The 22,896-nt window shown below is 41.3% G+C and overlaps 4 protein-coding genes across 8 annotated transcripts; 1 reads left to right on the top strand and 3 right to left on the bottom strand.

The window, feature by feature from the left end:
• Positions 1-1,508: 1,508 nt before the first annotated feature.
• On the bottom strand, positions 1,509-6,891 carry RB195_020414 (uncharacterized protein; the record flags this gene model as incomplete). 3 transcript variants are annotated; one of them, XM_064188695.1, is made up of 6 exons in its annotated part: positions 1,509-1,791; positions 5,441-5,532; positions 5,666-5,830; positions 5,894-6,054; positions 6,503-6,608; positions 6,775-6,891. In XM_064188695.1, 6 exons carry the CDS (start codon positions 6,889-6,891, stop codon positions 1,509-1,511), a joined length of 924 nt encoding a protein of 307 aa, XP_064044576.1. The 3 variants fall into 3 exon arrangements, with proteins under 3 accessions (XP_064044576.1, XP_064044577.1, XP_064044578.1); XM_064188696.1 differs by lacking the exons at positions 6,503-6,608; positions 6,775-6,891 and adding an exon at positions 5,248-5,340 and having other exon boundaries at positions 1,509-1,863; positions 5,894-5,923; XM_064188697.1 differs by lacking the exons at positions 1,509-1,791; positions 5,441-5,532; positions 5,666-5,830; positions 5,894-6,054 and having other exon boundaries at positions 6,468-6,608.
• A 1,342-nt stretch (positions 6,892-8,233) lies between these two features.
• Positions 8,234-12,864, top strand: RB195_020415 (uncharacterized protein; the record flags this gene model as incomplete). 2 transcript variants are annotated; one of them, XM_064188698.1, is made up of 6 exons in its annotated part: positions 8,234-8,331; positions 10,623-10,704; positions 11,611-11,739; positions 12,279-12,378; positions 12,440-12,567; positions 12,763-12,864. In XM_064188698.1, the coding sequence occupies 6 exons, from the start codon at positions 8,234-8,236 to the stop codon at positions 12,862-12,864; spliced, it is 639 nt and encodes a 212-aa protein (XP_064044579.1). The 2 variants fall into 2 exon arrangements, with proteins under 2 accessions (XP_064044579.1, XP_013296876.2); XM_013441422.2 differs by lacking the exons at positions 8,234-8,331; positions 10,623-10,704.
• A 423-nt stretch (positions 12,865-13,287) lies between these two features.
• RB195_020416 (uncharacterized protein) lies at positions 13,288-14,374 on the bottom strand (the record flags this gene model as incomplete). Its single annotated transcript, XM_064188699.1, has 6 exons — positions 13,288-13,418; positions 13,502-13,568; positions 13,658-13,798; positions 13,860-13,967; positions 14,023-14,193; positions 14,252-14,374. The coding sequence occupies 6 exons, from the start codon at positions 14,372-14,374 to the stop codon at positions 13,288-13,290; spliced, it is 741 nt and encodes a 246-aa protein (XP_064044580.1).
• A 14-nt stretch (positions 14,375-14,388) lies between these two features.
• RB195_020417 (uncharacterized protein) lies at positions 14,389-21,762 on the bottom strand (the record flags this gene model as incomplete). Of its 2 annotated transcripts, none has more annotated exons than XM_013441424.2 (23): positions 14,389-14,410; positions 14,485-14,568; positions 14,642-14,760; positions 16,030-16,170; positions 16,253-16,402; positions 16,544-16,651; positions 16,714-16,848; positions 16,916-17,030; positions 17,096-17,157; positions 17,249-17,327; positions 17,397-17,546; positions 18,400-18,566; positions 18,625-18,752; positions 18,987-19,109; positions 19,207-19,309; positions 19,708-19,835; positions 19,958-20,060; positions 20,551-20,715; positions 20,770-20,895; positions 20,963-21,043; positions 21,108-21,207; positions 21,494-21,596; positions 21,648-21,762. In XM_013441424.2, 23 exons carry the CDS (start codon positions 21,760-21,762, stop codon positions 14,389-14,391), a joined length of 2,607 nt encoding a protein of 868 aa, XP_013296878.2. The 2 variants fall into 2 exon arrangements, with proteins under 2 accessions (XP_013296878.2, XP_064044581.1); XM_064188700.1 differs by lacking the exon at positions 14,389-14,410 and adding an exon at positions 14,423-14,429.
• Between the last annotated feature and the right edge of the window lie 1,134 nt (positions 21,763-22,896).

The raw sequence follows: 22,896 nt of genomic DNA on the forward strand, positions 1-22,896 counted from the left end.
ACGTGAACGTTATCGTTCACTCATAATCCTCACTATAGAACTTCCCTTAGAACAACTATAATCTAAACAATCATGAATACCAACAGTAAGTCATGTCTTCTAAATTTTCTGCCTAATGTTCCTTTGACTCAAACCTTAATCCAATATCAACAATATTCACAAGAGCAAAATTGAATTTCTTAGTTCAATAAAAATAGAATAGAAAATATAAATTTAATAGAATAGGTAGTAATCCTTCTCAACTCAGATACTGTATTATTAATATTATTGTGCCTCAACGTATCGACAAATTGCTTAATGTAACTATATCTCAACCTTCCGTAACCGAAAGCATCGCAACTTACGGTTCACCTGGAGAGCTCTTAGGCCAAAATCTCTGTCGCCACCTTTTTTAGACACAAATCTACGAAGATTAATCCCGTTTTTGTTAGCGACAATGACTGTACTACAGATTTCCCCTTTGGTATTGATTCCATAGTAAAATTTGCGCATAATATCTGAATAAATTATAAACGATAAGTGGATGAAGTGTCTGACGTTAATCAATCCGCTTGGGATGCGCCACCACTTCACTTCAATTCAGAATTGTTTGAGGTTCACGAACGTGTATCTGCCCTATACAATGACCTGCAGGGGCTAGCCGATGTGTTAAAGGCAGCATATCTGAGGTGGTGCTTATTTCAGGTGAAATATCCGTACACGGGGTAGTAGATTATGGAGACAGGGGAGTTCAGCTCATTTCTCCCTGCATCACTGCAAACAGCCGACCCCTGAATGATGTTTTGTATGACGTCATCTATTGCAACGCTCCACCCCTTGCGCCGCCTCCGCCCTGCGATTCGTCGAAAATCAATTTGGAATGCCCCGATAGGGGGTAAGGGACCCTAGCGGTGGCGCGCTGCAATAGAAGGCATCGTACAAAACAGCATTCAGGAGTCGGCTTTTTCTAGTGATGCAGGGAGAAGTGAGCGGAACCACCCCGGTCTCCATAATCTACGACTCCCTATACAAATACTCCACCAGAAATCCGTACCACCCCGATCTCCATAATCTACGACCCCCTATGCAAATACTCCACCAGAAATCCGTACCACCCCAGATTCGTTGTATGCTGCCTTTAATGTAGGACAGCAGAGGACAGCAACGCTTGTTAAGTAGGTAATCTACGTATTTATTTTAATAGGGGATTCCAACCATAAAAATGAAATTATCGAAGTGTTCGAAATCGTTGTGAAAAACTGGATTCGAATTCGTACTCTATTTCGTAGGTGAAAAATGTGTTCATGGTGATGGTTATAGAATATTATACTTGTTTCGACACTTCTATTCTTAGAAAAATTGACCGGAATAAAGGAAGAGATTTTTTTCTAGTGATAAAAGACGTATGGCAGTTTCGTGTTCACTGGAGCAAGTGAAAAGGTGTTTATTGATCAATTGATCCTTTTACACCGTCATTCGTTGCGTTTATGGTGGTCCATGACTTACTTGACTTAATCGGCGGGATGATGTCATCGCCCGACGCGATTACCCGCATCTTCGCCGAGGTGTGCCGTCCTTGAACACAGCTCTGCCCAACCTTCTCGATCTTCTGCGAGAGTTTGCACAGAATCAATCCATTCGTCCCTATTCCATATTCTGAGAAACATTACGCCTCGCCTGAACTGCCTATCCACGCCGAGGTTCATTTTCACCACCTCAGTCCAGAACTTCCGCTTTTGGCCAGATGGCTTCTTCCAGCTCGAACCCGACGAACTCCTCAGAACTCGTTGAACAAGGCGTTCTGCCGCTCTCCTTAATATATGACCAAAGAAGCGAAGACGATTCACTTTAGCCACTTTCGATGGCGGTGCAAAATGTTGATATCTTGAACGTGGTACACCATATCCACTTGCGCGTGAACATCTTCATTGTGGCATATCCTAGGCCAAAAATTGCCGAGCAGCCGTCTAATTAGCTTCCTTTTCCTGCAAACAAGCCTCTCCATTACCGTAGATGGTGCTGCCCAAGTCTCCGATCCGTACGTCATGATTAGGCGAACTGCGGATAGGTAGACCCGCAGCTTGACTTCGTTGGTGATGGGGGTCGACCACAAGCATTTCGTTAAGGAGTCAAATGCAGAAATGGCCTTACAGCATCTTTGCTGAACATCTCTCTCGTAGCTGCCGTTGTTCTTCAGCCAAACTAATCAGTACTTTCACCACTCTATTATTCTCTTTATTCATAACCAGAGGATTTTACGCGTTATCCCGTTCAGGAGCGTTATCCTACTAAGTTTTATCGAAACGAGTTCTTGTTGCATTTCCATATAAAAGGGGCACAGAAACACCACTCAATCATCTCTTCTGGCCTCTGCAACATCTGTAGAGAGTTCCATAGGAACAGTCTGGATCAAACCTAATCCAAAAAAACCGTGTGCTCCCCAGATTTTCTGCTTTTGTTCCTCCGGCTACTTGCCTTCGGCTCAAACGCTGCAGATTCCGCGCAATTGTGAGGACTCCTGCGCTCTCCCACGATGTACTTAAGATCCCTCAAAGGCAACACACCACGGAGGTCGTACGGATTTCAGGTGGAGTATCCGTATAGGGATCGTAGATTATGGAGACCGGGGTGGTTCTGCTCGTCTCTCTCCGGATCACTGCAAGCAAGCCCCTGATTGCTGTTTTGTACGCCTTCTATTGCAGCGCGCCACCCTTGCACGCGTAACGTCCCTTAATGCTTATCGAGGCAGTCCGAATTGATTTTCGAGGAATCGCAGGGCGGAGGCGGCGCAAGGGGTGGAGCGTTGCAATAGATGGCGTCGTACAGAACAACATTCTAGAGGCGGCTGTTTGCAGTGATGCAGGGAGAAATGAGCTGAACTCTCCTGTCTCCATAATCTACGACCCCGTGTACGGATATTTCACCTGAAATCGCATCACCTCAGATTCGTGGTATGCTGCCTTTAATTATGCAAATTGACATGACTTAAAGACATGAAGGTAAAATTCGAGCACATTCAGTGCTACATTCGAAAACAGCATATCATAAAATTAAAGATGTTGGGATCTCTCCACGGACAAATCCGGTTAAGAGTGTAGGTCGTGGGTCTGATAGCAATCACGCTGAATTTCCCCTGATTTTCCTGAGAAATGGGGCCAAAAGGCTTCGGCGGCCGGATTTCTCTGCGAGGCACCAGGTAGTGTCCCACATTCGCAAGAGCAGGCGTATGCGCCACATTCGGATGTAGCACGTAGCTAGGTGCTACGTAGGAAAATTTGACCGCTATGGACATTTTTCAGGACAATCAGGGAAGTGAACATGATACGCGACCAACCTCATACGCGTCTTCTATACCCCTAACTCTATTTTTTTTGTGTATAGATATCAGCATGGTCAATTTCATGGTTTCTATCTTAAAGCATAGCTTTTTTCCTACCTCTTTGAATTTCTTCAATACTAACGCTTCTCTGAAGATAGAACCTCTCTGTGTTACTGTCCCAACAATTTCCGTAACATCGTTTTTTTAAAATGTTTTTGTTGTGTTTATCTCGGGAGTTGACTGAAGAATGCTGTCATGACTGGCACGACCTTCCTAGCAGGTTAGATGGCGGAAAATTTTCGCGGGAACCGTCTTACTGTAGGCCTCAGCTGGCGTATATAAGGGCTGACTCTCAATGTGCGAGGTGAGCCCCTTCTCCAATAAGAACCACATTCAACCGCATCAACCACTGCTAACCTAACCGCCAACCATCTATCACTTACAAGCCGAGAATCCGTCTTCATTAAGACATTGTGACATGGCCCGTTTTCTACCGCATACCATCTGTTCGTGTCGTGTATACAGAATGCTGTTACCTTGTATTGATGCCATAAGGATAAACCGCTCTTTTGAATACTTGTGTATCGCCGAACATTATACCGCTTTTAGCACCATCCAATTGGATTCAAACAGGAGGAATAGAGGCCTGAAAGAGGAGTCGGGGCAGGGGCAGAAGGTGGGACCTTGGGCGCGAGTACGCAGTGTAGTGAGTAGCCCAGCGAGAATGCACAAATGCGAACAAAGTTTAGGTCATATTTTATGGAAAGTGTTCACTACGGAACATTGGCTAGAGGAGCTGCCCAAGAATTGTCTAATTTGGTTAGCAGGTAATCCACCAGCATTTTCGTGTATTTTTCAAAGCATTCAGAACATTTATCTGTCAATGGTTTTTATTAGAAGATCATCTATTTTATCACTAACTCAGTTTTAGGTGTGGTTTTGCAAAGAAATTCGGCTTCTGAATAATTTATACAGGAAAATGTTGGCCCCAACAGAATTGGTTACTTTCACGAATTAACGGATGAATAATGGTTTCACAGCTGAGTGTTTTTTGAATTCGCTCGATTGTTCTTATACCAAACTGGAAAAGGAGTCTAATTCTGGAAATTGAAGGTTTCTTTGTAGAAAGTAGCGCGCCGGAACGCTCGAAGCCGTATCTTCTGGGCGGTTTTTTACGACAATTAGGAAGAAATGGACGGAATCACTCTTCTCTCCATAATCTACGATCCCGTATACGAATACTCCACTTGAAATCCGTACCACCTCTAATCAAACACTACTCGTTGTATACAAATCACTTTTAAATGCCTGCTAAATAACTGGAACTCTAACGATTTAATAAATTAACGCGTATGTAACATGTATGTAAAACATATGATGAAGGTATTATAAAGATATTCTAGTACAATGGGTATCTCTCAAAACTATGAGATGTCAGCTTCACTGGTAGAGACAGACAGTCGTGAAAACTTCAGGCGTATGCTCCACTAGGTTGCAACCGAATTTCGTTTTGTAACCCATCTGAAAAATAGAGAATATAACATACAAATGTACTATTTCATTTAAAAAATATGACTGAATCAGCCTCAGCTGGGTTGCTCGCGGAGATAATACGATATTAGTAAGGTAGTATTACGAGAGCACTTTCTAATAGAACTCGGCTCAGTTAGAAAGTGCTACCTTGACATAACGCAAGTGTCTCGCTTCCATCGGCCGCAGCGTTGTGGTAAAATCGATAAAGTTCATCCAGCAGATAGATTTCCACACCATTTTCCTATTTCCTAGTTTTACTTTTTTGCTTTTTTCACTTTTTTTGGATATGCCAATGACAGTTTCTGTTATGGTAACCTAGTCATCAACTCTCACTGCAAAACGTTGCTTTTGTTGACTGTTAATGGCTAGCGACAATAAAATCTCTCAAAACTAAATTCCTCTAAGCGTCGTAATACTCATGGATAACTTTTGGAATCCTCACTCTTTCCAGCTCGCTCCTCCATGCTGCCACTGCGTTTCTGGAGAAGAGTGCATACCGTTCTTTTTTTCTGCAAGTAGAAGTACATTGAACCTTCTGTGACATGTGGTTGTTACTCAGGATTGGAAATGGAAAGGGAAACAGACATAGGTCGTGGTCATAAGCATTACCCCTCATATCTAGTCATGGACGTGTTAGACGGCACTTCTTCGCCATATTCCAGAACTAGATAAGCAAGCACTTCCAGACCGCAGTCATACTTCTGAAAAAGATGAATTTTCCAATTTAAGTCCTATGTACTACTTTTCAAAGTATTGGATTCTTTTCATTAAATGTCAATGGTGGGTTCCAGGTAACCGATCAAATATTTAACATCAGGTATTCACAAAACTAACCATGCTGGGGTATTGGCGCTTTCCTACATCTACTGCGGCGAACAAAGGCGAACGAATGTAAAATCTAATAGCGCCATCATCGTCATCGCAATCGGGCAAGTCTTGAAGTTCTTCAGCCCCTTGATTCGCTTCATTCGTAGATAGAAGCGACAGAAGACAGAAGATCTGAAAGAAACGCTGACCCTCCATAACGGGTATGGTTAAAAATTTTGTGCAGAATAAACTCACTGCAGGAATGGCAAGTTTAGTAAGAGACATTTCTGGACGGTGAGTACAGCACGATATTCGGTACTTTCCAGCGCTCTTTTGTACGACAGGAACATGAACTTTTTTGTTCAATTGGTGCAGACATGTACGAACTCTGTAAACTAAGTAATCCGTGCATTTATCTTAATATGGGATTATAAGCAGATATCGGCATCGTTAAAAAAACTTCACGCAATGCCCGATGTAATCTCGTTCTACTAACACTTCAAAACTTCCTCTTTCACAAAAGTTCGTAGAAATGGAGTAGAAAATTCTCTTGCGTGAGAAAAAGGAAAGAGTGATATCGTCTTATACTTGCAATGATAGATGGATTAGACAGAATCGTACGAGTAACGTGTTTATTGACCAAAGGTACATTAATGTATTTTCATAAGGGACCTCATTCTACTTTCTTCTTCTTCCTAGCGTTTGTCCCGCGTTGTTGCAGGGTTCGCTTTTCTGCTTCTTGTCTTCCATTTGGTTCTATCCAAAAACAGAATCTTCCTCTCGTCGCAAGACGTGACCAAACCATCTCAGTCGCGCCTCCTTCATCTTCTCAGTTATCGGGACGACGCCGAAGATGGAACGTACAGTGTCGTTGGATACTTTCTCTTTTAGCGTTACACCTATCGTCCACCTCAACATCCGCATCTCCATAGCGTGCAACACTCTTTCCAAGGCTTTCGTCGTCGGCCTGCTGAAGAACACATAGTAGACATTAGCAGTATGACTCGACGGGGGTGTTGGCCTCGGTCGCCTTGTCGCACTAGCAAGCTAGCAGCCTGGCACCGGAATCGTCGTACTACCTCCTCACTTAGGTAGCCTGTAGCCTTGGCCCAAGGACCGGGCTACTAGCCGGACACCTTTGTGGCATGATTGAACCTGCCGAGCCGAAGTCTCGCCACCATAGCTGCCCGACGGCCAGGGCCACCGCTGCGCCGCTTTGAGGCGTGAGGTAGGATTTGCAGCAGGACCTCCATCTACTCTACTGGAGGAATATGACCGTTTTTCTTCTTGGACATACCTATTTTCAAATTGTATTTCACCACAGTTGTAGTCAACAGGATTATCAGTGTCTAAAATAAGTGATATTTCTGACATGGAAAGGTTCTAAGAAATTGTTGAAGAGTTTATTGACCTGAGAAAACAAAAACCTTACTATTGTGATTATTATTACTATCATTATTATTATTATTATTGCAACGAATACCAATTTTGTTTCACTGCTAAATAAAATAGAAAGCAAGAAGTTCGCATCTATTCTCATATTTCTTCTTCTTTTACATTCACCGTCTTCCTTCGAAAGCTGTCAACTTTCACAAACTTTGTCAAAAGTTTTAGGGAACAGAGATTTATTGTCCATTAAAAACAAAGGAAAATCGATAAAATCGCGAAGGGACAAGAAGAAGTGCGGAGAAGAAAAGAACGTATGTCAGTCAAAGAAGGAACGTGCCAAGTTGGTTGTCTCCACGGATAAATGGATGAATGAATGTTTCACCAAGGCTTAATATGTTTCGAAACGCCAAAAATTTATAAACTATGCCATGAAGTGATAGATACAGGCGCAAGGGCTTGGACGACTGCACAATGTTCTCGAAGTCCTCAACCTGGTCCAAACAATCTGATCAATACTGCCCAGACGCTTACAACACGAATTGATGCAAGTTTTCAGGCGGCCCTAAATGACTCTAACGTATTATTGCAGTGCAGTTAATGTTTGGTTTGCGTCCCAAAGAAGGAATTGAAATCCCAGCGCGCAGATGTCCTGTACAGTACTTGCCACCTGTCCGCAACAAAATGAACGGCAATCACGACGATTGTGAGGTTTTGAGATTGAACTGCATTTTGTCAATTTTCTACCGTTGCTGAACTCGTACGACACCGGAATTGTGCCAAACCTGGAAAGAAAAATCCTTCTGAAAATCTTGATTGACGATTTTGTTCGAGGAGTTCAACACGAGAAGACGTAACCGTTCCCTAGACTGAATCGGTGAACGGTTCGCTGGATCGCATTTGGAGGAGCGTCGATGTCGATTCAAAAATCATTTATAGTTCCGTCCCCTCTTGTGCAGACCCTGAATTGCAGGAAATGTTCCAAACCAGCAGCACACCTCAAGCAACATCTGGTTCGTAGCAGTGCATATGACTGGATCAATACAACTGCATGTGGTTAGCTCATAAGGTAAGAAAGGTGATTTCACTTTGATAGTAGTTACTTATCGCATTACTTGAATGTCGTTGAGGAACGATTCCATTAGAGAAATGTCCTGCGTAAAGTTACTCGAAGAGTTCCGCTAGCGTTCACCAACGAAGAACTGGCTCATGCGTGACCTAGTTGGTGAACTTCTGGTGTGCTTGGGGGAGATACGCATGCAAAAGGACGAGTTCGTATCTGCCCATGGTATTGTTAGGGATTATAGGTATTTATAGTCTGTCAAACAGTCTACAGTCATCGATAGTCCGATATCGCCCAAGACTAACCCGACTTTCATCTTTCTGAGGACGGTAAAATGCCACTAAATGTTTCAGGGAGGATGACGACAGTGATTTCACACAGACGGTTCGGAAGGCCCTCAAGAGTCGCTGTGTAAGTCGCATGAGCTCAAGCGATTCTGATTTTGAGTAAAAAGGATCGGTGCATCCCATACGGAATGACTAATCTCAGCACTTTAGCCTTTGTTGTGACAAATTATCTGGAAAAATAAAGAGCTATCTCATATTTTAGGTTGGCTTCATATTTTTTCATACTTCGAAAAAAAAATGCCGTTTGAAAGCTGGGAAATGATTTTTTCTGGGGGATCAGGTGAAAGCTAAGAGATTCTAGAAGGTCCCAAACCAAAAACACATGGGGTCTTAGTTGTGCATCGTTGTCATATATGTTACGCAGATGGATCGTCTCCGAGTGATCTTTTTCTACAAATTGAAGCAGCACCATGCGGCACCTCAGGGTACCGCCAATATCAACGAGGTGTTAGGCGAGGGGAGCACTATCCACGCCACAGTCAACAACTGGTTCCACCATTTCGACGAGGAAAACTTCTTTTTCGACGGGACGTTCCCACCTCGTTGATATTGGCGGCGCCCTGAGGTGCCGCTCCGTGCTGCTTTCATTTGTAAAAGAAGATCACTTGCCACGCACGAAACATCCGCGCACTAATATCGATGACGATTTTCAGAGTTTCTTGGAATGATACGGAATGCCACGACGTAGAACTAGTGAGACGAGGGATTCGTTTTTAGGAGGGTCTTTTCCCGATTACACGCTTGACCATGAACGTAATTTGAAGAACAATTGACGTGGTGCATGAGATTGGGTGTTATCCACCTTTCTAACTGGATGCGCCAAGGCGCATTCGGATGTGCAGCAAATCATGTGTTGTGTCATATGGTATAGTAGGGTCAAAACGACATGAAGCACGTACGCAATCGCGTACGCGGCTTCTCTCGAGGCGCTTCGGTGGAGTGTAGCAGCTGGGAGCGCGGTGAAACCCTTGCTGGCACCACTCATCGCTGCCGTTTGCGACAGTTCCAACTCGGTTCCAACTGCTGCCTTCACCGCGCCGTTTCGAGCGCGTACACAAATGCACCGCAACTGCACTCGTGATTCATTTCTTTTGACCCGACTATAGAGACCGATTTTCTGTAACTATAAAGATAATACGTATTGCAGATAATGCTATTCCGGCCACTGACACAATCCGCGCAGACGAAGACCCTCTTTGTTGCAGGCAGAACAAGGGGCTGTTGGCATGAAGTCCGCAATATTATATGATCCTTCTTCTGATGTTGCATTCATTTAAAAAATATTTCAGTGCTAGCATCTTCGAAGGAGAGGTAAAGTGGCCTCTTCCCTATTAGTAGTCTTGTGCCGCAAGAAGAAATATCGGAATTCTTGCTCTTCAAATTTTCAAATTTCAAATTCAAACAAGGTTTTCGAACTGTCAGGGCAAGTAGATTCCAAATAACGAAAATCTTGGTCCACCATTTCCTTCCATATGAGGAAATATCACGGGGGACAAAAGGTAGTTGGAGGTACTCAACACTGCTCTAATCGACTTGGCTATGGCGCGCAACAAAAAGGAAATGTTTCTAAAACACCGAGACCGTTCTTGAATATTAAAAGTCTTTTTGTTTTTTTTTTCATCTGTGAAGCATTTGAGAAGACATTGTCCACTCATTCCCTCATTTCTTGAGAGATAACCCACCAGCCTTCATAAAGCCCACACTACTTAACCCAGAGGCCTTCTTTGGGTCACGACCTTGTGAATACGGATCAATGTGTAGTTGTTGCAAAAGTTGTTGCATCCGAAGACTTTTTAGTTCTTTTTTCGTAGCTGAAGGTATGCTTGTATGTGCAAAAACTTTTTGGATATTGCCTCAGTCCAGAGAATAGGTGGTTCATTTGAAGGTTTATTGCAGCAAACAGACGATAACACGTTACCAACGAAGGAGAAGTACATGTTCTATCCGTATCAAACGAGAGTTACAACAAAGCTCACGTCCATAAAGTAGTTGGTTTGCAAAGAGGTCATAGTAAGTTCATAAAATGATAGGCATTACTTGCTTTGATTTGCCTATTCACTTCCAGTAAGCCAGTTTGGGGACGTTTGATGAAGTCGAATCAGTGGTCGTTGAGCTCTAACTTCCTTTTTTTCTTAGTAGCTTCAGCCTACCTTTCATGGATCCTCGATGAATAATGCTTTGGTTTTAGGGCCCCACCGACTCAGTTATTCACTTCGTGTGATGACATGTGGTTTGAGGAACTTTCGCCTTCTCAAATGTCTCTCAACTGGGTAATACACTTGACAGTTTGAAAGTTAAGAACGCTCTTCTTTGCGAACTTTGCGCTCTAGGAACGGTTTTTTTTTTTGACGCGCCAAAGTACAAGTCGATATAGAGCAGTGTCGAATGGCCCTCAACAACCTTCTGCCTACTTTTACCTCAAGCCTCCTTCAGTTGAAGCTAGATTTCCATTCTGCTCCCTCTCACAAATGAACTAGACGGAGATATGACCTGGCTTACTCGAATTAATCCGGGAGCTGATGTCATCGCACGACGCGATTACCCGCATCTTCGCCGAGGTGTGCCATCCTTACCCATAGCTTTGCCCAACCTTCTCGATCTTTTGCGAGAGCTTTCACAGAATCAATCCATTTGTCGCTATTCCAAATACGGAGACATGCTCGAAACCAAAATCAAAGCAAGGAAAACCGAACTTCATTGTGCAGTTGTGCTATCAGTTACGTCTATGTGTGTTTTGTGTTCTTTCACATGCTACAATATATCTCGCTCCCAATTTTCTCTAATTCGGTAGGCTATCAGGAGTTTGAGGCAATCATGGGGGCGCTCTTTTGGGAATTTTGCGGATTATTGGCGGCTGGTTGCGTTTTCTGGATAGTGATTTGGTGCTGGAAGAAAATCACTTCTTGCTTCGTAGAGATCGCACCGCCCGGGCTGCTGTATTTCACGGCTTCTCTCGTACAGGGCTAGGAGAGTTAGATTGGAGCACCTTATTCGTGCGATGTGTTGCTGACTCTCTATCTCCTGTACATCATTGAGATCCATTCTCAGTGTTCGTTTCAGTTAGCAAATTACGATTTTAGCCTGTCTCCTTGTCTCCATTTTGGGAATTTTCTTGCTTCAAAGTTGTATTAGCACTCATCTCTCCCTTTTTAATATTGGTGAAATGTCCATTTCAGATGTTATCCACCCTGATAACATCTATTTCGCGAATTCCATCATTATTTATATCCACCTCACAGTTTGCTCATGCCCAGAACCGGATTCTCCATACTTCAACAAATGCAATGCGGAATAGCATTTTACAGGTATATTATAGCCTAATTTATTCTACCAGCGTCTAAACTTTTTATACGCTTGAAAATGGAAAAGAGGATAGAGGCAGTTCATAAAACATCAAACTAACCAAGTGGATTCTTACGACATACTCAACGAAAGGGTTTCTCCGCCATTCGGAAGTTCAAAAAATTTCTAATGTTTGACTTTCTAAACTTTTGTTAGCGGAATTTTTACAGGACAATTTTTTTATAGGATATTGACTAAATCGTAACAAATAACTTAAGAGTAACAAGCAATTGAGGTGAAATAACACACCACAGACTAGAAGGAAACAATCAGTGGTAAGATAGGGGGAAAATACTCTCTTCTTTGCACTACGAATATGGTAGAGCTGCTACAACTAATCCCAAATTTTGATAATATTTACCTTATCGGAAATGTTGTTGAAGAGATAGGTGCCTCCTGTACAGAATCTTTGATAAGTTTGGATTAACCTGCGACGTAATAGTAATCAGGGCTGCTATAGGTACAAATAACGTATGTCCTTAAACATTGGACATTCTTTCAGTTTATCCATTATCGAAATGGCCCACCTAAACGACGATCAAGGAGTAATGACAAAAGTCCAATCAGCGGATATAATCACTTCAAAGGAATTGTTCTCAAAAGTGCATTTGATCTTTCAATTTCAAATATTATTGGTTATATTAAAATGTGTGTTTTATCTAGCTGTAATACGACATCCCAAAAAACCCAATTCTGGAAATCGCAAGTGCGCTATTGTTCGACTTTCGACTGGTAAAGAAGTGTGTGCGTATATACCCGGTGTTGGACATAACCTCCAGGAACACTCTCAGGTATTTTATTATTGTGTTTGTCTTTTCTCACTTTCGTGTTGTTTTTATCGAACTGGTATCAGTTTTCATGTGCTATCGATTATTGTCTTCGTCTTTAGTTAGCAGTATTCACTTAGTTGCCCCAACTGAGCCCTTTGCTTCTCTTCCTATGTTTAGAGATGCTACGAAAAGTCCTCACAACGATGCAATTTCTAGGTTTTGGTTTGCGGTGGACGTCGACGCGATCTGATCTCAGTCAAAGCCAATATTGTTCGGGGGAAATTTGATTGCGCCCCAGCCGGTACGGTGAAGAAGTAGGATAGCTTTATAACAGCAGTTAAATTTCAAATTTTTACTTCTTGAGATTTTGTACAGATGAACGAGTTGTTTTATAAAGACCTGTAATAAAGCACAGAGTTTTTCACGAGACCACAGTACACGTAAGGATTTTAGTAGGGTTGTTGGCCAGAAGAGTCAATCTCTATATGTTTAAAAGTGTAAGGAAAAGTTCATAAGAAATAGGTCAAGAACTTCGTTAGGAGTTGTGAAGATGGATGAGAATGTTGGTAGATTTTAAAAGGCAGTGATACATTTAAGTGAAGAAAGAAGGTACATGTTGATTAGCAAATATTCAAACCTAATTGTAAGTACACTTGAGTCCTGTAAGCCTATTTCTATTCAATTCAATGAAGTATTTACATTACAGTTATGAATCGAAAGAATTGAGACTGGATGAGAATTCTATGTTAACTCGTCTTCGTCGTTTTTCTCGAACAACCATCGCCTAGTTTTGCTGAAGGCAGCACTTTTCGCAGATCGAGATAGCACAGGACGAGTTCTTGCTATCGGCGTAACTAGAGAGTTGGTAACTGCTGCAATTGAAAAAATGGTTTTGCACGCTTCAAGATCTTACTCATACTCTTGAGAAATGAAAGAATAACACATTTAAACGAACGTGGAGGAGATGGTGTTTCTTGGCCGTCTATTAGTTGCTGAGTGGTTCGCTTTACGCTTGTTGAAGCCTGCGAGCAGAGATGTATACATGGTACTGTTGTTTGCCAACGAAAGGAAATCCGTGGGGAACTGTATTACGCCCTGTTTATACACAAACCTTTTTCTTTCTGATCGTGGTTATTCGACCCGGTCTGACTGGTGTACTGTTTGATGACTTTGGCGTTCTTCTTCTACTGCGTGCAGATGTTTGGTTGTACCTTTCTCGAAGCTCCGTAAGACGATCCGCAACCTCAGTTTCCTGCAGTGAAAAGTAACCGGACTTGCCTGTAAGGAACAAAAATGGAAGTGTAATAAATTACTTCAGCAATTCGAGAAGAATATGTTCGCAATGCGTGTTCCAAGTTACGCATCAGCTTCTGAATTTCAGACGCTACCTTACTTTTACCCCCAGCGATTGCAATGACATTCTAGAATAGTTTCATTAAAAAACAACAAGGATAATAGTAAAGAGAGGAAGCCTACGTCAACATTATCCATAATGATTTTTTGTGTTGCCTTGAGCTCATCGGATGAAAACTCATTCAGATCGAGAGCTACCGCCGTCTCCCAGTACAGCAATGCGCAGGTGTCCTCTGGATGTTCATTTGCATAATTCAGCACCTCTTTCATAAAAATTGGTTGTACCGATGTGTCCTGAAAAAAAATCAGCCTTTTTTGTGGGTATCAGCAAAAAGGTCAAAAATAGACTCACTTTTCTGTCGGAGGAACCTTTCAAAAGAGACTTTGAAGTGGACCCAACAAGAAGGTTCAGTGCGCCAGCGATATCGATCCGAAGAACAAAATCATCACCACTAGCGTTACGAATGCGCGACATAAGCTCGTGGAATGTCATGACCATAAGTAATTGGTTCTTTCGGAAATATTAAAAACTTCATGTTGGAACCTTTTGGAAGTAGAAAATCCCTAAACTCGATCGCAATATACCTGCTTACTGTTGGAAACATGGCAAAGAAACGTTCTAAGCAATTTTTCACAGCTGGTAGTTTCGATGTAACTGAATGGAACATCCTGAAGATTCAAGAATTTAAACTCGTGTTGAAAAAAATGTAATGAATAAGTATCTCAATAGAATGTAGATCACCTTGAAATCAATCCAACTAGCACTTCGACTATGTAATGCTCAGTACTTGAAAAGCTCTCTACAAGTGCAATTTTGGCGAGACATTCGCACGTTTTCATGCATAGCAGTGGTCCTGTCGTCTGGAATTGTGATTTTTATTCGCGAAAAATGCTACATTAAGGAATGAGCGAATGACAATACTATAAAACTTCTTAAAACTCTAAAAACTGCTACCATATACTGGAACTTTTCAAATATTAAGAAATTGTTAGTGTTTTTATTCTGACTTTGTTGACAGCCTAAGCAGTGTGCTCAAGCTTTTTGTTGCATCAAAATATAAAATTGTTACAACTTTATTATTAGTAGTATCAAATATTAGCTATTTGCTATTTTTAATTAATAATAAACATATCAATCACAAATATCCTGAACCATAAAACGACGGCGAAGCGGCGAGGTGAAACTAGCGGCGGTTGAAATCGATGCCTGACCATAGCGAATTGCAGCGATGACCAGTGTTGCTAAAGGGGCCCTATCGTAACCGCTGCTCTCCACCGCACCGATTCAGCGCAGGCGCTTACCCATTCACAACGAGATTCAGGTCTTTTTGATCCTACTATACGTGAAATCAAATAAAAACTTCAAGAACCTTTCAAGGTGTGTCTAGTCCGCCTATGCTACTTCCATGCCATATATTGACACTATCCAGCTATGTGATCTCTGAAGCTGAAGCTATACATAGCAAACTCCTCGTTACCTTTATTCCATGAGTCTGAGTTTATTTCATAAGAAGAGTTCACTCTTGAGGCTCTTCAGTGAGTCCTCTTCACTGAAGAGCCTCAAGAGTGAACTCTTCTTATCTCTCCTTTTAATATTGCGGCTTCAAATGTCCCCCATCTAATCGTAGAGCCAAAATAGAAATCTATTCTAACTTCTATACTCTTATAAATTTCCGATTCACACGAAACTTTCATAAAGAATTTGGAGTCCTCCGGCTAGTTAATACCCCAGTTGTCCAATAAACTGGATTGAGGATAAAGTGTCTGGCGTTAGTCAGTCCCCTTGGGATGTACCACCTCCATATAGAACCGTTTGAAGTTTACGAACGGGTGCCTAGCCTAACCAAACATTAGCGGGAACTCGCCGATGTGTCAAACCAGGGTTCTTATCTTCAAGACAAGTCTGGTACCACCTTATCGACCCCGGAGGGATGAAAGGGTCGAACCTCCGATCGATCGCCTAGACACCGGAACCTCACGGACTGCGGTACACCCGCCTCTAGTTGTTCAGTTTCTTGTGGAATTAGCTATGAAAACGACATTCCAGCCGGCCAAATGAATCCTTGACTTCGATACCAGTAGTTATCAATAAGCAGACCTTCAGAATGAAAAAAAAAACGAAAAACAAACCTTGCAAGTAACAATATCGATTAAATCATTGACGAAGTCCCTTTCCGATTCAGCATCTCCTGATGCGTTATTGCACCACTTTAGAACATCCTGGGATCCATGAACAGCTATTAAATCCGTAACTACATCAATGATCGACATCTGCAAGGAAGTCGCTGAGATTTATCGAATGGATACGGAGCCATTTTTGAAAAATAGTCAACTAATAAGAAACAGTTGCTACCTTTAGTGTCTCTTCCTCACTATTTAGCGTTTCTGATGCCTTGGACAAAACTTCATTCGCAATTCCTTGATTCAACGCTCCAAGAATTCCAGCGGCCTCTAGAGCCCAAATACGAAGCTGAGTGCCTTGTGCAAGAAGGCATGCGCTAATCTAGAAGGAAGAAGATCGTATGCTACAATCAGAGAGAGTTATGTGAGTTAATGGTCAGCTCCCATCTGCTATGCTGCTGCTTTAAGTCAAAAAAAAAACAAACAAGCAAACAACAGTGCTATCAATAATTCAGCTGCTTACAATATCATCGTAAACCTTCTGCAGAATAGCACTGAACTTGGTAAAAGCTCCTGTGCGCAACATCGAGTGCGTCAACTGTATGCAGAATCTCTTCGTGTGATCGTCCTCCTGAAGAACCGCAGCACACTTCAATTGTACACAAAAAAAAAAAGAAGAAAAGCTCAGGATACCTTGCGCAAATCTAGTGATCTCCTTGGTCTTTTTGAAGGAGATGTATGAGGAGTGCTGTTCTCCTTAGTAGCTGAAGAATTGTCAGGTGTCGCAATTACTTCAGCCGTAACATCATATAAAGTTGCAAGAAACTGCTGAAAAAAAAAAGATTTCCATAGATGATTTCGTCATTAAAATGTAACTGTGAGGAGATAGACAAACTTCCGGCTTTTCATCGAAGAAAAACTCAGCAAGATCCACCATCGCACAGTCGGTGATCTCTTTTGACCAAATGTGATCTCGTAAAATAAGAAGAAGTAGACACCTCCATTCGCTCCTATAAAATATTTGGAAATCAGAGATTCGCAGGTAAAAATACCGATGCGGATACTCGACCCTTACATTCCAATGTGATCCTTGTGATCCAGATGACGAAGAATCCCAAGCAAGTGTAAGATAGCCACCTGAATGTCATTTCTACTAAAACAACGTCGTATTGAAAAACGAAGCAGAAATTTCATTGAATATTGTCTAAAACAGGGAGTAATGAAAAACCTGTTGAATATCACATATTTGAGCTGCACCCTCATCGCAACAATAAATATCCATGGATGGTTCATAAGAGGTCTTCAATCTACAAATGCAAACGTAATCAACTTGAAAAAGAAAATTTATGTAACTGAATATCTCTCGGATGACGCACTTCTGTATCATTTCGCACATCTCAGCGAGAGGAGGTGCCAACATGTAGATGCATTCCAGGCGTTCTGTTTCATTCTCAGCTTGCTCCGAACAATATTCGATGAGAATCCGCCAAAAGAACGCGTATTGTGCCTGATCTGTTCCGGATAGACTGGAATTCTTAACTAGGTGAGATGAACCGATGCTGAATAAAATTAAGCTTGGGACAAATTTAACTTCTCTCACTAAGCTCATTATTGACAGCAGGTTTAAAAGAATCACTTGATTGCATAAGTCTAATGACTAGATAGAATCGTAATTTTATTGGAGCAGGATCTGCAAGTGGAGTTCAAAAATGTCCAATGCTATTCACCCACTTTGTGAACACAAGCGACTTAAAACGGCGCAGGCCTATCATCCCCACCTAACCTCAATTGCCTAATGTGTTGCTCAGGATTACTGCTCCAAAGTTCTGTTGAACTAACTGATAAGTTTTTCCACCTCGTTTTCTCGTGGATCGTGTGTTATCAACTGTGTTTGCTTGTTCTGTTCATGTGGCTGGTGGCATAGTGTGTAGCTTACACTAACCTCAAAACGGCCTACAAGGAAGTAGGTGCAGCAGTTGAAAAAATTAGGACCATAATGACAATTATATAAGACAATAGATTTGTTATAACGTGAAATGGTTGTTATTAAGAATAAAAGAACTATCGGTTTCTGCACTCTTCTGATTTATTTACCACGGATAATTAACATAAAGATCTGACTTCACTTTTTTGACTGCTAAAATCTGGAATCCATTATTAAAGAAAGGCGGCATATTATTTTCAAATGTTCGAAAGGTCCTTCGAAAAAACTTCATGAACGCAAAATTTCGAAGATTTAGGATTTTAGTGCACAACAGGGAGCACCTGGCAGCCACCGGAACAGTTCCTTTCTTGAGCATCTCCCACCGGGAGATGCAATTATGCCTCTGACATCCGGTTAAAGAAAATTTGTGGAAAGAATGCATTCGGTTCCCTTACCTCTTGTCCAATATGCTTCTGTAGTTGTGCGTTGACAGAACCTCTGGGAACGTGTTGTCATTGACGAGTGAGGACACAAAGTGAGTAAGATGGCTACGTTCCACTAGAAGCTTCTCTCGTATCACATCGAAAACCACGATTAAGATCGAGCGCGCCAGGTACTCCGCCTTGAAGTAAAAACTGTACGTTTTGAAGGTACTCATCCAAGAAACATATGCAACTGACTTCAGGATCGTCACAAAAGTCTAGCATAGAAAGCAATCCTTGAGCTGCAGATCCAAAGCCATGATCCGTTTTCATGTCTCGTAAGTTTTGTGACAAGTTCATTATGGCTGACTCATCAATTTCTTGTTCTGAAAATGTACAGAGTGCAAAATGAGGATATCACTTTCGAGTAAATCTTCAACCAAATTTACAAAACTGACTACCCAACCCAGCTATTTTTGTCGGAAGACCTTATGCTGGAAAGATATTTTGGTTCAATCATCTAACAAGAAACCGAATATCAACCCATATATTTCATTCATGCAATTATTCAGTTATCAAAACAGCTAAGTTCACATTGATAAAATAAAGGAAAGACCAACTTATGACTGGTACAGATCCGTCAATACACTCTGCTCTACGTCGATTCCTTTTTTCCTGAACTCGATGAATAAACGTTAGCCATTCTGATAGGAGGACGTTATGGACAGCATCTTTAATAGGGACTAAAAAAGTAGCTTTCATGTCGTAATGAATCCTCTGGAAAGAAAAATCACCAACGATTCCAGAATAAAGTCATGGCAGAAAAGTATTAAAACTAACTTTCATCATCGAAAATTATTCCTCGAAGTAAATCCATGCGTTGTTGTTCGGATAAGAATGTTAGAGGGAGTTTAGCGAGTTGCCCAATGGCAACGACACGGACCTGAAAGGAAAACGAACTATTTGCTTTCACAGACCAAAACAGTGAACCTGAAACACTTTTGAAGTTTTTAAATTAATGTTTTCCAATTATTCAGAACTAAGCTTTGATTTACAAAATAAAGGCTTGAATTTATGGATAGTCCCATTTATTAGATAGTTTCAAGACAAATTAGAATCAAACACAATTTTCGCCGATGCAATTTTCTTAAACCAGCAAATGTCACTACTTTAAGGTCAAAAACACAAGCCAAACAGAGCACCGACATCACTTTTATTCGTTAATGCTGTTATTTATATTATTTATCAACCCAACAGGCAAATTGTTATTCAACTACTCAAAAGTAATTAAACTGTGTAGCTACATGAGAAAGAAATAATGTCGACAAAATGAACACTTACGCTAGTTGCTGGGTCCCAAGATGCGAGTTCAATTAGGAAATCAGCGTGTTCAGGAACAACAATGTTAAGCGCAAATACTGCAGTTAATCGGCAATCGGCAACACTATCACGCAGCCCCATTAAGATGACTGAAAGCAACTACTGGAATTAAGGAATAAACATTAGATATGTGCAGTACTCGGGCAGAGCTTATCAAAAAAGGCGAGCGATCAGACGAACAAGGAAAACAATATACATAAAGGTAACGCACCATCTTTGGGACTTCTTTCTAGCGCTTCAGGAAAATCGTTAGGAATTTCATCGTCTTGGATATCTGCTACCGAGAGGATAACCTCCCTACGAACAGCACTGGACTAAAATAACTGATTCGATGTAATATCGCTCACTCAACAAAGGAGAATGTAAACAAGAAAGTTGAACATGCGAAAATAGAAAAATAGAAGATGAAAACCCTCAGTCCTCTAACTCCTTGAAAATACTACGGAACTCAGTGTGAAATCATCCAACATTGCTACAACATCAATTACTGCTCAGACAGCGAGCTAAGTTACAATTTTTACTACCGGATGTGCTCGGTCCCTTCACAGGAAAGCTGCTTTGAAACATATCTCATGATATCTAACTCTCTAACTTGAACTCTACGCTTGCAAATTTCTTCTTCGAATACGACAGTTGAGTGGTTGATGGTAGAATTTCGCTATCCAGAAAAAAACTCAAGGTCAAAATCTTTTTGTGAGTGAGATTTCGTCAATTCACTGAAATTTTCTCCTCCTCATGTCTGTTTTCAAATAAAATTCCTTTAGAAAATGTAGCACTGCTACGAGTAACAGTAATGAAGAGAACCTTATCTAACTGTCGATCAAGAAGAATCGAGTACAATTTCTGTCGGATAGGAACAGAGAGAACACGAGCCGTACCAATCACGTCGTGGCCCCTACCTTCCCCAAGCACAAAACCCGTCAGAGTGCAGATGTTTTGTCTCACAGCCGGATCTTCACAAAACGATAACTAAAAAGGATAAAGATATGAAACCTATAAATGATGTATGCTCAATGAACTTACCTCTTCACAAAACCGCACAACAAAATCAATGAAATCGGGAACACCTTTCCTCCACTGGTTCACAGAGAATTTTGCGAGAAATCGAAAGATTCTACGTCGGTTATCGATAGAAGTTAGTGATTCAACCTTCAATGAAACCAAAACATAAGAACTACGAAAGTAATTTAAAAAAAAAAAAACTAGTGCAACCAACCACAAAACACAACCTATACTCGATCTTTTCAAAAAATATCTTCTTTATCTTAGGCTTATTCGTTTCACCTTGCTCGTCTACCTGAATACATGGAATGTATAAGAGAAGTAGAAGCATAGATTCTGTAAGAGGACAATTACTAGACCTTATTGAAAGCAGCTTGAAGCATATCATTAGCATAATTCGAGCCAGCAGACCCAAATGTAGTAGTGTAAACTGTTTGAAATGCGTCTGTGATTTTGTCCCTACAATATCTATGTTTATATTTCGTCAAGAAAGTGTAAGGAACTTTTAAAAAATCAGTCAATAATCTAATAATCAATCAAAAATCAATATCCTCTAAAATGAACAGAAAAAAGATCAGATGAACAGGGAATACTATGAAGATACAAAGACAAAAGAATATATAACAACAAAGGGAAGAAGTTGCGGAACCCAAGTTTGATGAACTAGAAGTATTTTCAAATGCAGAACTTAAAATTTAAAATAAAAAGGTAAATATAGGAGAAAAGAATGTTCAAAGTAACTCACTCCAAATAAGCAATAAGGTTAGAATCATCTTCAACAACTGTTATGCGTGGACCCCGTTTCTTTGCAGACGTTATCAACGAACTTGCTGCATTAATCACATCCGCTAAAGAATACGAATCTTTAGAAAAAGGATCAACAAAGATAACTCTCATACCAGTGTCATCACTGGGCTCATCGATGTTGTCATCTTGAAATCCAAGCTCGGGAGAAACTGAAGATGAAGGCCTTTCCAATACAGGATTAACCTTCTGGATCCTTCGCCGACCCATAAAATATTCTGGGTGGCAAGCTATACGAAGAAATATATGACACGTAAATCTTGCAACTTACAAAAATAGAACGAAATATGAAGAAGCATGAACATCGATAAGTATTAATGATAATAACGACAGGATGACAATAAATGGCAAAAAGTAGGAAAATGAAGCGGGTGAAAAACCTAGAAGCATTAGAATGCAACAGAACAACACCAACAGAACAGCAACAGAGAGACAGAAGATTGATACATCCAAAGTTCCATTATTCGACTAAAAAAATAAATAAATGTTCTGCAGAGAAGACCTTAAAGTAAGGACAAAATGCGCATTTATCCATACAATCCAGAGGAGAAATGATTTTTTTTAAAGAAATCCGCAATATTGCGACTGGAATTTGAATATTCGCGCCAATCATGCAGAAACTTCATCATCGAACGTAGCGCACGAGTTCTACACACCGTAGAACCCGTCTCACCTCTTTTTTTTAGCTTTCTGGAGCCGGGGCACCAGTTTGACGCTGTGGGACCCTATTCAATCCATCTTTCTGCTTTCATGCGCTCGCGCATTAATTCAACCCTGACGTAACCGTTCCACGCAATCGCAGTATTTCCTGGTGTTGGCGCGCAATTTTATGCTGTGGGACCTGCCGTACCCCATCTTTCTACTTTCAAGCGCTGCAGGGCACCTGCCTAACGCTGTGGGACCCCTTACCACTTTCTGGTGTGAGTTACGCAATAAGAAACGGATCAGATCAATTTTGGAGATCGAGTAATTAAAGGCATCACCCCACGAATCTGAGGTGGTGCAGACTTCAGGTGGATTATTCGTATACGGGATAGTAGATTGCGGAGAGGGGTGTGGTTCCGTCCATTTCTTTCTAATTGCCGTAAAAAACGGCCCGGAAGATGCGGCGCCACACAGGGCTTGCGCGCTCCAATCGAACCTCTTGTACAAAATGGTGCGCCAAAACGAATGAAGCCTTATCTTCCGGGCCGTTTTCTACGGCAATTAGGAAGAAATGGACGGAATCACCCTCCTCTCCATAATCTACGACCCCGTATACGAATACTCCACCGGAATTCCGTACCACTCCAGATTCGTGGGGTGATGCCTTTAAAGTGGCATTTCATGTAGTTTTCAGAATGT

This window comes from Necator americanus, chromosome II, assembly GCF_031761385.1.
Source record: "Necator americanus strain Aroian chromosome II, whole genome shotgun sequence".
Classification (NCBI taxonomy): Eukaryota; Metazoa; Nematoda; class Chromadorea; order Rhabditida; family Ancylostomatidae; genus Necator; species Necator americanus.